The sequence below is a fragment of the Psammomys obesus genome, unplaced genomic scaffold (genome assembly GCF_907164565.1).
Source record: "Psammomys obesus unplaced genomic scaffold, mPsaObe1.curated_primary_1811, whole genome shotgun sequence".
Classification (NCBI taxonomy): Eukaryota; Metazoa; Chordata; class Mammalia; order Rodentia; family Muridae; genus Psammomys; species Psammomys obesus.
This window is the reverse complement of record NW_026596057.1, coordinates 8,779,431-8,796,249: the sequence shown is the minus strand read 5'-3', so window position 1 is coordinate 8,796,249 and position 16,819 is coordinate 8,779,431. Positions and strand designations below refer to the sequence as shown.

Below are 16,819 nucleotides of genomic sequence, written 5' to 3'. Positions count from 1 at the left end.
TTCTTTCTTTCTTTCTTTCTTTCTTTCTTTCTTTCTTTCTTTCTTTCGAACTAATAATACTTACAGTGAAGCAAGGAACTTATGCAAAATGCCAGCTGTGCAACACTCACTGCGATTTGAGTCCCAGGCTGGGGAATGCAGTGGGGATGTTCCAGAAGACAAAAGCTCCCCTAAATCAAACTAAGTGAGAATTCCTCTGTGATGCTTATTTAAATTTTAATTAGGTGATTACACTTGCTGTAGTAATAAACATTTCTTAATTTCTTACAGAAATTATATGACATTTTAGAAAAAAACAAACGAGAAGCTGTTAGAGAACTAGGTGAGTGGTTGGAACATTTTTTTTCTTCCTTCTTTCATGTACTCTGTAGATTTTATTTTTTTGTGGTTCTGAAGACCAGAATCCCAGATGATAGTGCTATCAAGGTTGGATTCTGATGAAGACTGGCTTCTCGTGGGGCAAACATGGCTATCTTATTACTGTGACCCCATTTAACCTTTTTTTCCACACACAGGAACTCGGTGCCAGTTTCTCTAGTGAGGGCCTATTCTTACAAGGTAGGGGCTCACCCTTATGACACCATAAGTCTCACCACCTCTGCAAAGGCTCTTTCTCTGCATATGGTCACTGTGGGTTCAAGCTTCAGTGTGTCACATCAGCAGGGCACAGTTCAGTCCATGATGGAGGAAAAAGGATCTGGGAAGAAAAAGGCCCAAACATCCACAGATGTGTCTGGAGAACCAAACCACAGATAGGCTGGGTTTTCTACTTCATATGTGTGTACATCCTCTATTATTTGAGTTTTCCAATTCTCTGCAGAGAGTGTTTGTTCTCTTGTAATTGGGAAGTTTGCACTGAGCAATAACACCCGTCTCCCTGGGGGAAGTTTTTCCTGACAGCTGTTCCTCCGAGCTCTGTTGCTCAGGGGATGACTTATTCTCACCACAAGCTCCTCACTCTGCTCTCTCTAGGGCAGGTAAGTACAGGAACATCCCAGGAGAGCTTTGTTCTTTCAGGACAGGTACCTGAAAAAGCAGGGCATTCCAGCGTACGAAGTCTTCCGCTACATTTTCTCATGCATCCATTCATCCAGCCAGCATTTACTGACCACCTGTAAGGTCCAAAGATGCAAAAGCAGTGTTGGGTAAATACAGATTCTTAAAAAAAAAAAAAAAAAAAAAAGTGCGTTCTGGTGGCACATCTGAGCATGCCAGAGGATATCACTGCAGAATATGAGGGGATCCTGTCAGCTGCTGTGGCGGTGTAGGGAAAGGCCGGAAGCAGGGGTGTGGGGGTGTGTTAAGATGGCAAGGCCAGAGCCCTTAAGGTTTTTAGGAAAAGGCACATGAAGGTCGCTACCTTTGACAAGAAGGTGTTCTGCTTTGCTTCATCCAGTAGACTTCAGAAAGTAGGTCAGCACTTGGCATTTCTTAAGCCTCTCCCCCTACTCTGTGCCCCCCACCCCTTTTGGTAAGGATGTTTTAGAATGTAGGACTGCAAGAAATGCTGCTTTTGTTTGAGCGTCTACATTCAGGCTGCTTTACTTGAAGGAGATAATAGGAGCCCAAGGAGTTTGTGCTGAGCAACTTTTCCTCCTATGACCAAGTCTTAGTGAGCATTAAAGCATAAGGCCATGGCTCTGGCGGAAGGTAGACCCTTAATGAATGGAAGTCATTAGAAAAGAAATAAAGGCTGCTTCATACTCACAGCCACATTGTCAGATGCCATCTGGCCTTACGGTGATCATGCTTTCGAGATCACAGTGGAAAAAACAGCCTAATGGCTGTCAGTGCTTGGATTGGATAAACATTCTGGCACCATTTCAGGAAACCCCATACCCATTGTGGCCATTTACTTAGCAGAAGGTTTTTATTTCTATGCTCTTACAGAGCAGGGCCGAGGAACTGTGTAGCATGGTGTGCTGTGGTTTTAGATGATCTGGAGTATTAGGAAGTTTTCTCAGTATGGTCTTGAAAAATGGAGTGTCTGTTTCCACATGGCTACTGTCTGTGGTTATGGAATGAGAATTTCATAAGGAGCTATATGGTGATATATATATATATATATATATATATATATATATATAATCTAATTTAATACTTAAAATAGCGACTCTTATTGCTTTCACTGTTGTTTTAATGGCCTTTATCATCAGCTTTTGAAAGCAGGTGCTTACTGTGGTTAGCTTGCCTAAGGTCACGTGACTAAGAAGTGGCAGTCAGATCTCTAGCTCTGGTGACTCTGCTACTAAAACCTGTGCTCTAGACTATCATAGCTACCCTTTATTTTACTGATCAACTCGTTTTAGTGAGAAAAGAAGTGTAAGTACCTTCCATACATATAGCAGACACTGTGCTCATTGTAAAGATGAAGAAGTGAGTCTAGTTCCTAATTTCCTGTGTTTATTAAAAGGGAGTGAGTATTCCACTTGATCTCACCAGACCCATCCACCTAAGTCCAGATGCTCTCTTGACTAAAATGTTTTTGTTGTTGTTGTTGTTTTTTCATCCAACCAACAAAAATATGTAGAGGAAGAGGCAGAGACATCAAAACAATACTCCAGTGAAATGAGTTTTGGAGTAGAAGCAGGTAGACGGTGCCATGGGGATAAAGCAGGGTCACTTAGCTGTGGGGGAAGCTGGTTTTCAGTTTTCTCATCCATAGAGTGGGGATGCATCTTCATCCTGCCAGCCTCATGAGTTCTGTGTGAAGCTAGAGCAAACGGTTGGTTACTCTGCAGATACTTTGGACATTCTAACACAGTGTTAGCCATTGTTGTGGTTATTGCCCAGGTTGCTTATCGAGTTTAGTTTTCCTCAGGGCTTATAGAGCACGAAGGCCGGGACGTTGTGATTGCTCTGAAGACAAAGCAGGCAATCCGCAATGTGGTTGCGAAAGCCCTGAAAAACCTCACCTTCCTTTGGTCAAGAGGCATCATTGACAAGCACGAGGGCATTGAGATGAACAAGGTACTAATGCAGTTCCCACTTCATTTGGTTCCATCAGCTCAGACACCCCAGGATGTAATGGAGTGTAAGTTGTTTGGGTGAAGGGTTTAGCCGTAGGCACTACGTCTGTAATACGCTGCAGCATTTTTAATGCCTGTGGCCATCAAACCAGTGCTGCCTGGCATGCTCCAGCAGGTAGAAATGAAATGGCTGCAAGTGACAGAAACCAGCAGCAGTGAAGCAGTAGGCTTGGAGGTTCAATAAGAAGGACTGTTTGGTCAGGCTTCAGGAAGGGACTCAAAGAAAGATCTAGAAAATTTTCCAGATTCCTTCGTTCTTATCAAGATTGCCTCTGTGAAGTCCTCATCTGGCTTGTTCTCCAGACTCAGTAGATGTATTCATTTATTTATTTTTCTGCTTCTTTATGTACTGGTGGAATCTCTACTGCCTGGTTCCCCTGGGTGAGGCATCCATGGAGACACTAACATGGAGACAGAGAGTATTTGGAGGGGACTAACTGTGTGTGTGTGTGTTTCTAAGACAGGGTAGGATGCAGTAATTGAATTATAAAGATGACAAGTTTGATCTGAGTTAATAGGTGAAAATAAGAGGAAGAGAATAGGGACAGAAAGGGTATAATGCATGTGAGGGGAGAATCTGTGAGTCAAAACTCAAGTTAAATCTGCACAATAGAAATTTAGATTTCCTTCACTTCGTGTTCAATTTCTGTCACAGAAACAATCACCATAACTTTGCCTGTTTATTTTTAGGTACTTCTTAAAAAAGTAAAAGCATTGAATAACTTTCCAATGGCGATCCCACCTCCCACTCCTGACAAATACCTTCACAACATCATTTGGATGGAAAATAAAGATGTTCTTATTGAGTTCTTCAAGGTAATAGTGTCTCTGTTTTGGCTCAGGCTTGATGCAAACATTTCCCTCTGCCCCAACCAATGGCTAAAGAAAAGCATATAAAAACATAAATATAGTTAAATTAAGTTTTTTTTAATGGTTGAAAACATTAGAAACCTAGTTGAAGCAAGGAGAAAATGTTCTGAAGAATTGTGGTTGTTTTCACAGGTGAAGAGCCGCTTGGCTATCTTAGCTTGATTTGCTATGGCACAGCAACCCAGACCAGATAGCTTTCAAACAACAGAAACTTCTCACAGTTCTGGAAGCTGGGAAATGTGAAATCAGGGCACAGTCAAATGTGGTATCCAGTGAGGTCGGCATCTGGTTCCTAAGTGACTGTCTTCACCTGGTAGAAGGAGCAAGAGAACTCTCCAATGCCTCTTTCATAAGGGCACTAATCCCAAACAGGGCTTCACCCTTATGACCTGATTACTTCCCAAGGGCTCTACCTCCTAATACCCTCACATTAGGATTTGGGACCTCAACATATGAATTCTAGGGAGATACAAACATTCAGTCTATAGCATTCAACAACTTTGGTCAGGGTGAAAAGGCCTATCAGGAATTTGTGGAGTTTTCTTTCTAATGATTAGGTTCAACAAACGGGTTCTCAAATTCTAGGTTCTGTGCCTCAGTTCAGATTCTTGGGAAGTCCAGTTGGTGTAGCTTGTAGCACATGTCCAGCCTTGACCAAGTGTGGCTGTGAAGAGGGAACTGTTGTTGGCAGGATCTTGTCTCAAACAAGGTAGAAGGTGGAGAGCAACACCTGACATTGTCCTCTGCTACCCTTCACACACATACTGTGGCATGTGCATACCAGTATTCATACACACACACACGCACACATGCACGCACGCATGCATAGTCCATAAAGATGAGGGCAAAGATGATGGTAGAACAATCAAGGCTGAAATCAGAAGGCAAGTAATTAACCTTAGGTAAGCAGTTGAATTTTTTATCTGTAGAATTGCTGGTGCTTATTTGCCATTACACAATCATGTGAAGTGAGAGGTGAGAGCTGCTTTCTTGGATCTAAACCCCATGTTCTGAGATGGCCCTTATTGGAGGTTTGAAAACCTGTTTATTGAACATATTTCTCAAACGCTAACTGCTATCATAATTTTCCTATTAAAAAACACTTCAGTGGCCCACTTACTCTGGTTAAAGCCCAAACTGTTTATAATACCCATGAGCCTCTTTAAGACCTGGCTCTGGCCTTGTCTCCACTGGGGATATGTTATGACTTTCATGGGACCTTAGTAATTTTGCCTTTGTAGGCCTGTTATAAAAATATATAGAAACTTCTACTTCACATCTGTCGACTTATCATAAAACTAAGTATATTAGGCCTGGGAGATAGTGAAGTGTTTGCCATGGCAAGCATGTGGACCCAAGTTTGAATCCTTAACACATGTAAAGCTGGACATGGTAGCATTCCTCTGTAATCCCAATGCTCGTTATGGTGAGACGGAAGGTGGGCATGGGAAAACTGGAAGCTTGTGCCCAGATAGCCTCGTATACGCCATGTCTCAAGAGACTCTGCCTCAAACAAGGTGGAAGGCCAGGTCAAACCCTTAAGATTGTCTTCTGACTTCACATACAAACGAGAACATGGATACATAGTGAACACACTCTATTGACAATACCTTTTCCCGCCTAACTTCTGTAGACAAGAAGTTGATTTCCTGGCATGGCATTTAGAGCCCAAGCCCCAGAGAAGGCTAAACACTTTCTGGTTGGTTAGTTTGTACAATCAGCCCCCAAATATTTGCAGTGTGTTAGCATTATTTGTTGTGCAAGTACTGATTACAAAGTAATCACGCTTTGCTTATTTGCGTTATTTTTATTTCTTAAGGCTGATGTGATATGTACTGTAACAACCCAAGAATATGTTTCCAATTTTTATGCTACTTGAAAAGTCTTTTTACTTTTAAGATCCTATTTCTGTTTACGCAAGTGGCCTATGAAATTTTAGGATTGAATTTTACCCCTCCCCCCCCTTTTTTTTTCATTCAGGAAAGAACTAGACTCACCTACTTTGACTATGGAGACATCATTTGTAGAGAAGGTGAAATGCCACAAGGAATCTTCTTAATTATTTCAGGAATGGCAAGCGTAAGACTGACTAATTTTTAAAAATTTTAAATGCATTTTGAATACGTGGTTGTAACGTAAGGGTATGTTTTGGATATGAAAAGTTTGGATCATGAATCCCTCCCACATGAAACCATTTCTGTGGAGAGTTAAGAGTGATGGCTGAGACAGAATCCTCACACTTTTTTTTTTTAATTTAAAATTTGTTTTCTTCACAATTTATTCATTGAAGCCCCTTAACTCTTCCCTATCCCATCCTCCTACCCTCTTCCCCCTATCCCTTTCCCCTAGTCCACTGAAAGGGGGAGTTCTCCACTATTGCCATCTCCCCATAGCTTGTTAAGTCTCATCAGGACTCTTCCTCTGTGGCCTGGCAAGGCCGCATCACCCGGGACGAGTGATTAGAGAGCAGGCAATCAAGTTCGTGATAGAGGCAGCCCCTGCTCCCCTCACGGAGATCCACATGGAGACTGAGCTGCCAATTGAGCAGGGGGGGTCTAGGTCCTCTCCGTGCATGGTCCTCCGTTGGTGCATCAGTCTCTGCAGGACCCCCTGGGCTCAGATCTTTTAATTTTGTTGGTCTCCTTGTGGGGCTCCTGTCCCCTCCATGTCCCTCTATTCCCAGCCCCCTCTTCCTCCATAAGACTCCCTGTGCTTGCTCAGAGTTTGACCTTGAGTCTCAGCATCTGCTTTGATCCCCTGTTGTGTGAATTCTTTCAGAGGACCCTCCCATACTGTTTCTTCTCTTCCATCATTTCTGGTGTCTATCCTGCTTGCCATTATGAATGAGATAGAGAAAGGGGAACTTTCCTCCATTGCTGGTGGGAGTGCAAACTTGTACAACTACTTTGGAAATCAATCTGGCGCTTGCTTAGAAAATTGGGAATAACACTACTTCAAGATCCAGCTATACCACTCCTGAGCATATACCCGAAAGATGCCCCACCATTCAATAAGGACATTTGTTCAACTATGTTTATAGCAGCTTTATTTGTAATAGAGAGAATCTGGAAACAACCTAGATGTCCCTCAGTGGAGGAATGTATACAGAAATTGTGGTACATCTACACAATGGAATACTACTCAGCTATTAAAAACAAAGAAATCATGAAATTTGCAGGCAAATGGATGGAACTAGAAGAGATCATCCGGAGTGAGGTAACCCAGAAACAGAAAGATAGGTCTGGCATCCACTCACTTGTAAGTGGTTATTAGCTGTATAATATAGGACAGCCATCTACAGACCTAAAGAAGCTAAACACTAAGGGGAACCCTAGGAATGCTCATACTTAATACACAGTTTACAAAGTTCTCTGAGTTGTTACTTACTCTTTGAGCAAAGTGGAGGAATTAGTGCTTTGAGGATGTTCAACCAGTAAGTATGTGGACTCATTGACCTAAATGAGAGTTCAGGCATAAGGGCTTGGCTGCAACTCTGACGATCAAAATAAAACTTTTCAGTTGATTAATTTGAGGCTTTTGTTTGAGGAGAGAGAGTGGAGGAGAGACAGGGAGAGAGAGGTGAGAGGAGTGAGAAAGGGGATATGAATTCAGTAGTGTGGTGGGGCAAGAATCCTGTGTCTTCATACTGGTTCTTTAGTAGCTGACTGTAGTGTTCCTCTTGGCCTGTACACTGATAATTCCTAATTCTAAGCTGATGCTTGAATTCCTTATCCTAGGGAAAATAATATATTTGACTTCCAAATTTTAAAATGAGTTTTTCAGACCTCTTACTATTGAGAGAATAAACTAGTGTGATGAAGATAATATGAAGACAATATAATACAGAGTATCTGATTCTAGACAGTTTCATTCATTGATTAAACAGATAATTACTTTGTTACTATCATGAGCAAGCACTGGTCATTCTAGGTACTGGATTGACAAAACTAAAAAAAAAAATAATCTTGGCTCATCTGCAACTTATTTTCCAGTAGAAGGATAAAGGGAGAGAGCACGATGTACAAAATAAGTTAAATGTATACGCATTTAGTATTGTATAAGAGATGTCCTAGGAATTAGGATTTCTCTAGGAAAACTTCATGCTGGGAATGAAGATGTGCTACTCATAGCACCTCTGATGCAAAGAGTGAACAAACACCTTCTTGCTTATGTTCAACCAGTCTGGGCTTAGATTTTTCAAACATCTACATTATTTAAGGTTCTTAAATGCCTTTACACCCTCCCCTACTTTACATAGGGCTGTAGACCTCTTTTATCTACTTCTTGCTGATTAGGGTCCATGAGTCCTTAGGGGGATTACCAAATTCAGTTGTCAGGATACTAGCAGTCTAGTCAAACAGCAAAGGAGCAGCAGCAACACTTGTCAATAGCATTGGAGAAGCAGCTAGACTCCACCCGAATGACACAAGACCACCGAAGCAGCAAAGCTCTGCCAAAGCAGCCCGAGAAGTTCTTTGGAGCATTCTTCTCTGCCAAGACCAGTGAAGGACGCAAACCACAGCAATGCAAAAACATGGAGATGCAGAAAGTGTTGTCTGTCTCTGGGCTTCTATGTATCCCTTTTCAGAGTCCACACAAGGATGTTTTGCAGCTCACAAAACTCAGGTCCCTCACAGGAGGGAGGTTTCAGCTGACCAACATCACAAGCCTTTTCACCAGGGCTGTTTTCTGAAAGGGGAAAAACATTCCCACATCCCACACTTGGGAATCAAACAAAAAAACCATAGGCACATGACACAACTCAGTTTCCAGAGAAACCAGAAACTTCTACTTCAGACTAGCTCTTTTCACTCTTGTCTAGTTCAGGGTTTGGCCTAGGGAATGATGCTTTCCACAATGGCCTGGTCAATAAACAATCAAGATAATCCCTCACAGATATGTCCACAGATAAGCCTGTTTGAGATAATTCTTCAACTGAGACTCATCTCAGATGATTCTATGTTCTGAGAAGTTGACATTTCAGTCCAAAATGAGGCTTTATGTGAGTGGAGGCTCTAGTAACAAAAGTAATAGCCATGAAGGGACAATATCTTGAGTCTTTTGGATATGGCACTCCCAGAATTTCACCTGTGGCTATCTGGTCCTCAGAAGTTTGTTTGTTTTATTTTTTGAGACAGAATTTCCCTAGGTAGCTCTGGCTGTCCTGGATCTCACTCTATAGACCAGGCAGGCCTCAAACCCAGAGAACCACTTGCCTCTGCTTCTGGGTACTTTGATTAAATATGTGCACCACCATATTCTCTCTCTCTCTCTCTCTCTCTCTCTCATTTTACAATGTTGGTGCCTCACTGTTTATGAAGAAAACAACATAACATAAAGAATGGGAAAATTAGCTTATTTAAAGCTTTGTATATAAATTTATGGACAACTGGGGAGAGGAAAATTCTCAGTGTGTCTATGCATTTCTCATAAAAATCAACAGAACTTGAAACCCCCCCCCCAATATGCAGATGGCAGTAGTTTTTCTCCTGGGAAGTGAGTCTTCCGGCACTAGTGATCCTGTGGGTGCCTTATTTTTACCCTCAGCATGGAAATCCCAAATTCTGTTGCCGTGTAACTCATCAGAGTGCTCCCCCCCAAGCTTGGAATCAGACTTTGGTATGTTTATAACGATATCTCTTTAGAGTAATGTTCAAGTCTAAACATGAAATTCATTTTTGTTTCTTGTGTATATCCGAAATGTAATCTTAGACAGTATTTTTATTGTGCCTACATTTTGACTGTGAGCCCTAAGATCAAGTATGGAATTTTCCACCAGTAATGTTATTTCAGCCCTCAGAGATTTTCAGATTTTGGAGCATTTTGGATTTCAGAGTTGGGCCCTCCATATCTTAAAAGTAATACAGGTATGAAGAGTTTAATTTTAATTTTTATAAAAGTAATCAAGAAAAGGCAATGTGTTTTGTTATTTAATCCTTATGAGAGTCTTGGGTTGTTTGTTTGTTTTGTTTTTCAGTGCTAATCAAGCATGGTAGGCAAGTGTGGTACCACTGAGCTACATTCCTAGCCCAATAAGCTGACATTTTCTATAAGGAAAACTTTTGCCTGGAGCTGTTGAAATTTGAAGTAAACCATGACTTTTGTGAAAGCTAACTCTTCCCTCCATTCCTGACACAGTTCATTAAAGATCCTTTGACTCCCTCTGGAACAGTTGTAATAAAGAGTGGAAGTTATTGGTGTACTCAAAGGACTTAACACTTTTATTTCCCTTGTCATAATTTCACCTCCACAGTTACATAGCTCCTCCCCCACCTTTGGGATAGAGGCAAGTCAGAGGGTTGACAGACAGTTCAAGACTACGTACACAGAGTACTGTACCAGCGGCGATGTGCTTGGGGAGCTAAGCTGTTTGCTTAAGCGTGAAATTGAATATACGGCCATCTGTGAAACTACTTTGCAGGTATGAAATAGTTCTGTTGTAAGATTTAATCTCTCGATTATGAGGTTCTGCTGAGCTCTGCTGCAGCCTACTTGTGGATGAGTTATTTAACCTCCTTGAGTCTTGATTTCCTTATTACTTAAGTAGAGAGAATGCTTATCCTTTGATGTTATAGAGATTAGAAAATTGCTTTTAGTGCTTTGTTGTTTGAAATTGTCACCATTTTGAGAGCAGCATTCTGTAAGAAGACTCTTTTATTGTAACCCAACCCCCTCTTTCACTTGCCAAGTAATAAGTTATTTGTTCAACAAATGAGTGACCTGAAACTCCATTTGGTGCGGATAATCCCATTAAAAAAGAGCCAAAATTCCTGCTGTGAATGGCTCTCAGTTTTTGAGGCTGATAGAAGGAACAGAGTAGGGAAAGTTGAAGGTCTTAGGGGCATTGTGGAGCAGCAGAAGGGTGTGGTGCTTCGTCAGATTATGCCATGTTGCTTCTGCAGGATGGGAGAAGGCATTTATTTAGTCACAGGTCTGAATGAACTCATGACAATTCATGAGCTTGAATTCTGACAGAGTACAAGCAGTTTACCTCTGGAAAGGAGCACTGTGGGTAGGGAGCATTGTGGATTAGCTACTGTGAGAGCTCAGTTCCTGAATCTCAGGCTTGTGAGCCAAAATGTCAGTCTATTGAGTGATGAATATCCTGGGTATATTTTTAAAAAAGATTTGTTTTTTTTTTTTGAATTTTAATTGTGCATGTGTGTGTAGTGCTTGTATGCTCCAGTGCCAGCAGAGACCAGAGGCATTAGAGTCCTAGGAGCTAGAGTTACAGATGATTGTAAACCACCTGATATGGGTGCTGGGAGCCAAACCTAAGCCCCCTGGGAAAAACCCAGTGCTTTTAATTGCTGAGCCATCTCTACAGTCCCTCTGGGGCCACTTTTTAAGTATATAGCCTTCACTGGACCACACATGTTATTATCTTATATAATCTTTCCACAATGCCAATTCTTTTAGATATTAGAGTAGTATGTCAGTGCTAGAGTACCATCTACTGTACAAATAGAGTACATATACTGGAACCTTGTTATTTCAGGCATTCTTCATCCCCTTGGAGGATTTATATGAAGGCTTTGATGTCTTCTGGCCATCTCTGGAATATCAAATATGGCTCAAACTTTCTCTTGGTATTGCAAATCAGTATTTTGAATCAATTATTGCTGGCGAGGTAAGTTATATAAAGAGAATATAAAAGAATTTGTAGCTACCATTTTTTAAAATAAAGTATATCCCGTATTTTTCAGACAAAGAAAGAAAGGAAGGTGGTGTCTGAGTCTTTAAAATGAGTTTAACCTCAGAGTTTTAACTACTCATGTTAAATACCCTCTTGTCACAATTATTTTTTCAGCTGCCTGAAAGATTAAAAAAATAGAATTAGAAAATATTAAATAAGAACCCCCCAAAAGCCAAGCATATTACCAACTAGTAGTTAATGAACAGCCCTGAACATATATCTTTAATTTTTTTCAAAAACTTTGTTGAGATGATTAAGTCCTGTCTATGAACTTTTTTTTGCCAGAGAGTAATGGCCCAAGTCTGTCCCCAGACCAGCATAATATGTAGTCCTGTATTTGTATTTGACTTAGGATTTATTCCCACCCCTACTGTGATTCAGGAGCTGAGGCGGTGACAGTCTAAAAGTTCAACAATTTTTACTGATTAACTTAAATCTTGGGTTAAAAAGAGTATGTCCTTCAAGCCAGTCAGGTTTCATTTACAACCCTACAATAATAACGCTCAGGAAAGTTTTAGTGGAGGAGTAAGGAGACTAAGATTCGTTGCCTTTGATATTGCCACATCATGAGGAGTAAGATATAGAATAGAATAGAATAGAATAGAATAGAATAGAATAGAATAGAATAGAATAGAATAGAATAGAATAGAATAGAATAGAATAGAATAGAATAAACCTCCAGAGGGGAAAGTTAAGGGCAGGGTGTTTGACCTTCCCGACAGCAGGGCAACTGTCCGCTCTACTTACATTTTGATTCACAGATCCCTGATGTAAATGAGAGTGGTCACATAGAAAATGTTAAGGACAATAATGCTCACCCACAACCCACTCAATTTTGCTCTTTCTGTGGTAAAAAGACTCTGACAGAAGCAACCTAAGCATCTATTTTAGCTCACAGTTCAAAGTTAAGTTCATTGAAGAAAGAGAAGTCACTTGTCTGGCCATATCACATCCACAGACAGGAAGCAGAGAAGAAGGGATGCAAATCAGTGCTCAGCCTCCCTTCTCTACTCTGTGCCTGTTCGGGATCCCCTGTCCAGAGAATGGCCCTGCCCACAGTGAAGGTTACATTGATTAATTAAGATTACATTGATTAACATAAACAAGGTAATCCCTCACAGGCATGCCCAGAGGCCACCTCCCAAGTGATTCTAGATTCTTACAAGTTGCTGACATTAACCATTACCTCCTTAGCCTTACTCCTCAGGGAATATCTATTGGATCTACTTTACCCTACCAGAGAAGTTCAGAATCTAGTTTACTCTGCCTACCAACAAACTCATTTTCATTTTTTCCCCAATAATCCAATGACTTTAAAAAGGGGAAGAGAGACTGTTCCAGGTCAAAGAATGTAAATACAGAAAAAAACCCACCCAAATTTAGTACTTTAGGTCTTAAATATTATTTTATACAGCTTGAGAAACTTGAGTATGGACTGGCTATTAGATGATTGATACTAAGGAGTTATAATTATTTATTATTAGGTAGTTAATGACATCATGGTTATGTAAGTGATTCTTAAAAAAATCCTCATTTTCAACTGAGGGTGGGAAAGTAGAGGCAAGGGGATCAAGAGCAACAGACCAACCTTAATTACAGGCTGAGACTCTGTCTTAAAACAAAACTAAAAATATAACAAACAAAAGTATTTAGGTATAAAAAACTGAAACGAGAAGAAAGCTACAACAATAACAAAAAATATAGAGCAGTTTCAAGAAGATTTTAGGAACTATTTCCATCTGATCAGTCCATGAAAAAGCTAATCAGGTAAGAATTTTTAGCGTACCAGTGTTGTTTTTAATAGAATCTCAATCATTTGATTTTTACCAATGAAGACTAAGGAGCCAAGATGCTGATGTGAAAGCCTGCTCGCCCAGAGAGGCAGCAAAAGTACCCAGTTGACCTTCCTCAGTCAATGTCCCCAAAAGAAAAAGGGAATGCTTTTTCCCTACCCTGTCTCAAAAATCTCTCAAACTAAATGTCCCTCCCATCTACTTCCTGTGCGTCTCTCTATCCGTCCTACTGACTTCCTCTCAATCTTTATGGGTTTTTCTTGGTTCACTCCCTGTCAACTGGTTGCTTATTCCAGCTCTTGATCTACAGTTGACTTTATTTAACCCTATTTACAGTATTCAAACAGAAAGCTCTTGGATCAAAGGTGTGCACTAGGGCTGAGCCACACCACAACTAGAAACAGGTTTTTTTCTAGTAAACAACACAATCTTGGGGGTCTCAGTGAGATCAAATGACCCACAACACCCCAGACAAGCAGTCTTGTCAGTCTTCCTCTACGTCAAAATATACATGCATTTTCAAATATCATACTTCTATAGTGTTTTTTGTTTCGTTTTGTTTTTATTCTTGTCGCAAAATCTTAGATAAGATGTTTGCTGACTTTGTTATGTTTTTGGTGTCCTGGCTGTGCTGATGCCCTCAGAAAATAACCACTTAACTTGCCTGTCAGTGACTGACAACCAAGGGCTGTCGTGAAAGTGAGGCCAACAGAGAACAACTGGCCCAGGCTTCCTTCCTTAGGTTGCTCCTGGGTGCCTTTATTATCACACAGTCTCTTTCCTGTATTCAAGTTTGTCTACAAATTTCTCCCACTCCTACATTAGCCTCATCACCAACTGTATCTGCATAATCCTACTTCCAAATAAAGTCACACTCTGAGATGCTGAAGGTTAGAACCTCAAGTAAGACCTTTAGGGAAGGAGACTCAGTTCCATCCACAACAGCTTCTGTTCAAGTTCTAAAGTCCATGATTCAGAGCCTTCACGTATGGCCCAGATGAGGTGCCTTCTTGCTCTGGTTTTGGATTTTGTTATTTATTGCTTATTCAGTAGTCATGTGGGATATTTGCTCACTGCTAAGAGAAACCTATGAGTCTTAAGCCTGATTAAGCCTAGAAATCCAATAGCACATAGCTGATCACATGGTGAAATTGATAGCTCTTTCATCAGGCAGGGAAACCACATTTCAGGGCCACTTAACACAAGTAAGGCTAACCTCTAAACCAGTTCTATCGATTCCAGTAACTGCATGCATTCTGTCAACCTCAAGGACCTCGGGCCAGTGAATCTGTTTCCTTCTTGGTGTCATGGTATCCATTTGTCTGACTTATGGAAAAAAAATGTAATTTCTTTGTAGGATTTAAACTTTCAGAAGTGTGTGATGTTCAATTACGCGTATGTGGAGACTCTGTCAAGTTATAACGAAATGACTCTTAATCATGTGACCATGAAACTCGTTATCCTCGTGTATGGCCACGTAATTAACAGCAAGACGGAAGAGCCACATGTCGCTCCCTACATTATTCCTAAGTCCTGTGAGCAGGTAAGGAGCCATTTGCTTTGTAAGTGTAAAGCACCCTAAGTGGCTTTAAAACTCAGATGACAGCAGTTAGTTGTGTATTTAAAATAGCTAGCCATTAAAAGAGTAAGGTTTGGGATCGAGATTTAACAGCTGACTGGTGCCTACTGGATGCAGGAACAAAAGCAAGCTACTTAGCTCTAGTGATCTTTAGTTTGCTACTTAATATAGCGAAGGTACCGGCAGCAGCCATGTTGTTAGTTTATTGTGAGGACTAGATGAGATAATTCAGTGTTTAGAGATGTTAGTTTAATCACTTTTCTTCTGCTCCTTGTGTTCTGGGAGGCCAGTGAGGAGGCTGGTCTTGATTCGTTGACCGTCGGTGTAGGTGTAAAAGCAACCCATGCCTTGCTGGCTAGTTCCTTCTTCCCAAATAGGGTATTCTGGTCCAGTTATAAGTAAGGAGTAGAAGTTTTTGCTCTGGCTTTCCTAAACATGCAGAAGACAATTTCCTGGCCTAAGATTTCTTTGCAACAACACGAAGGGGGATTTCAGAGTTAAAAAAGAGGGCTTGACTAGGTTTGCAGGGTTAGTGCTGGAGTTCCAGCAGTTTGGCAGGGAGAGATGTTAGCGAGTTGGAGGCCAACCTGGACTACCTAATGAGCCCCTGCCTCAGAACACAAGAAAACAGTCAGCCAGCCAGGAGACACACACACACACACACACACACACACACACACACACACACGGCTTAGGTTGGAGACCTAGCTCAAGGCTTTAGCTTGTTCCTTTCAGTCTTTACAAAGAAGGCTGGGAAGCAGCCACTTGGGGATTGATGTCTGGTCTTTTGACTAATTTTATTTTATTTTGCCTTTAGATCCAGGGAATTTCAGATGTAAGCAAACTTCTCATAATCCCTACATCTGAGCCTGCCAAAAATGACGCGACCTCCCATGCCATGGGTAAGGGATGATAGCCTTTTACTGTCGAGAAAACTACTGCAAAGCATTTCAACAAACGCAAAACTCTTCTAAGTCTGGAAGTTTATTGGACGTGGTCCCCACTCTGGGTCCCACACGGGCTTCCACTTTGCTTTTGAGAGGTCACCTCAGAGACTAAGGTCCAGGCTCTATAATCCATGTGGCCTCTCCTCTGTCCTTCCCTCCATACTCTTGATAGCAGACCACAAGCCCAGGCTGTGTGGGTGGATTGACAAGGTACTGTTGGGGCGCTGTTGAAAAGCAGAGAGGAGTACTTCCACAGTGGGGTCAGGCAGGGATAGGAAACGGATCTGTTCCCAGCAACCGGAAGGGAATATGGAACCTGACCCATCTTGCTTGAGTATTCCAAGCTGCAGTCACAACCACAAATCCAATGGCTTTTGCTCTAATTACGCTTTGAGGGTCACTACATAATTGCAGTCAGTGCAGGCAATGCTCAGTCGTGCTGCTGAACACTGATTATACAGAGAAGAGGAGGCAGGAAGGCTTTGTACTGGAGAAAATACACCCAAGGACTTCATTCAGTGCTCATTGTCCAGGCCATGCTGGGCTCAGTGTCAGCACCATCTCCCTGTCCCACAGAGTCGGCCTGAGTTGCGACTGTGAGTGTTGTGGCGCATGAGACCATGCAGTTCTTAATGGGTTACTAATTTGAGAGGAAATGTCCTCTTCATCAGGCCCTCTGGCAAGATACTAGACAAAGGGTAGCATATCCATTAGTATTCTCTGGTGGGCTTGAGACAAAACTCCCAAGCGGTAAGACTAGGACTGGATCCAGTTCCTTGACATATATTTTGCTTTGAAAGAATTTTAATAAGTTGCTGTGGGAAAAAAAAAACATAGAAATTACACGTTTAAAAATGTAGATTTTGGGGCCGGAGAGATGGGTCAGCAGGTAAGAGCACTGGTTA

At 41.4% G+C, this 16,819-nt stretch overlaps 1 protein-coding gene across 1 annotated transcript in view; it reads left to right on the top strand.

Moving 5' to 3' along the window:
- Slc9c2 (solute carrier family 9 member C2 (putative)) overlaps nt 1–16,819 on the top strand; it is a 69,704-nt gene that overhangs the window by 48,413 nt on the left and 4,472 nt on the right. Inside the window, exons 18-25 of the mRNA XM_055624383.1 lie at nt 271–322; nt 2,822–2,970; nt 3,720–3,845; nt 5,880–5,978; nt 10,153–10,320; nt 11,398–11,529; nt 14,746–14,931; nt 15,785–15,869. Coding sequence (XP_055480358.1) covers nt 271–322; nt 2,822–2,970; nt 3,720–3,845; nt 5,880–5,978; nt 10,153–10,320; nt 11,398–11,529; nt 14,746–14,931; nt 15,785–15,869 — 997 coding nt within the window. The remainder of the gene's footprint in view (nt 1–270; nt 323–2,821; nt 2,971–3,719; nt 3,846–5,879; nt 5,979–10,152; nt 10,321–11,397; nt 11,530–14,745; nt 14,932–15,784; nt 15,870–16,819) is intronic.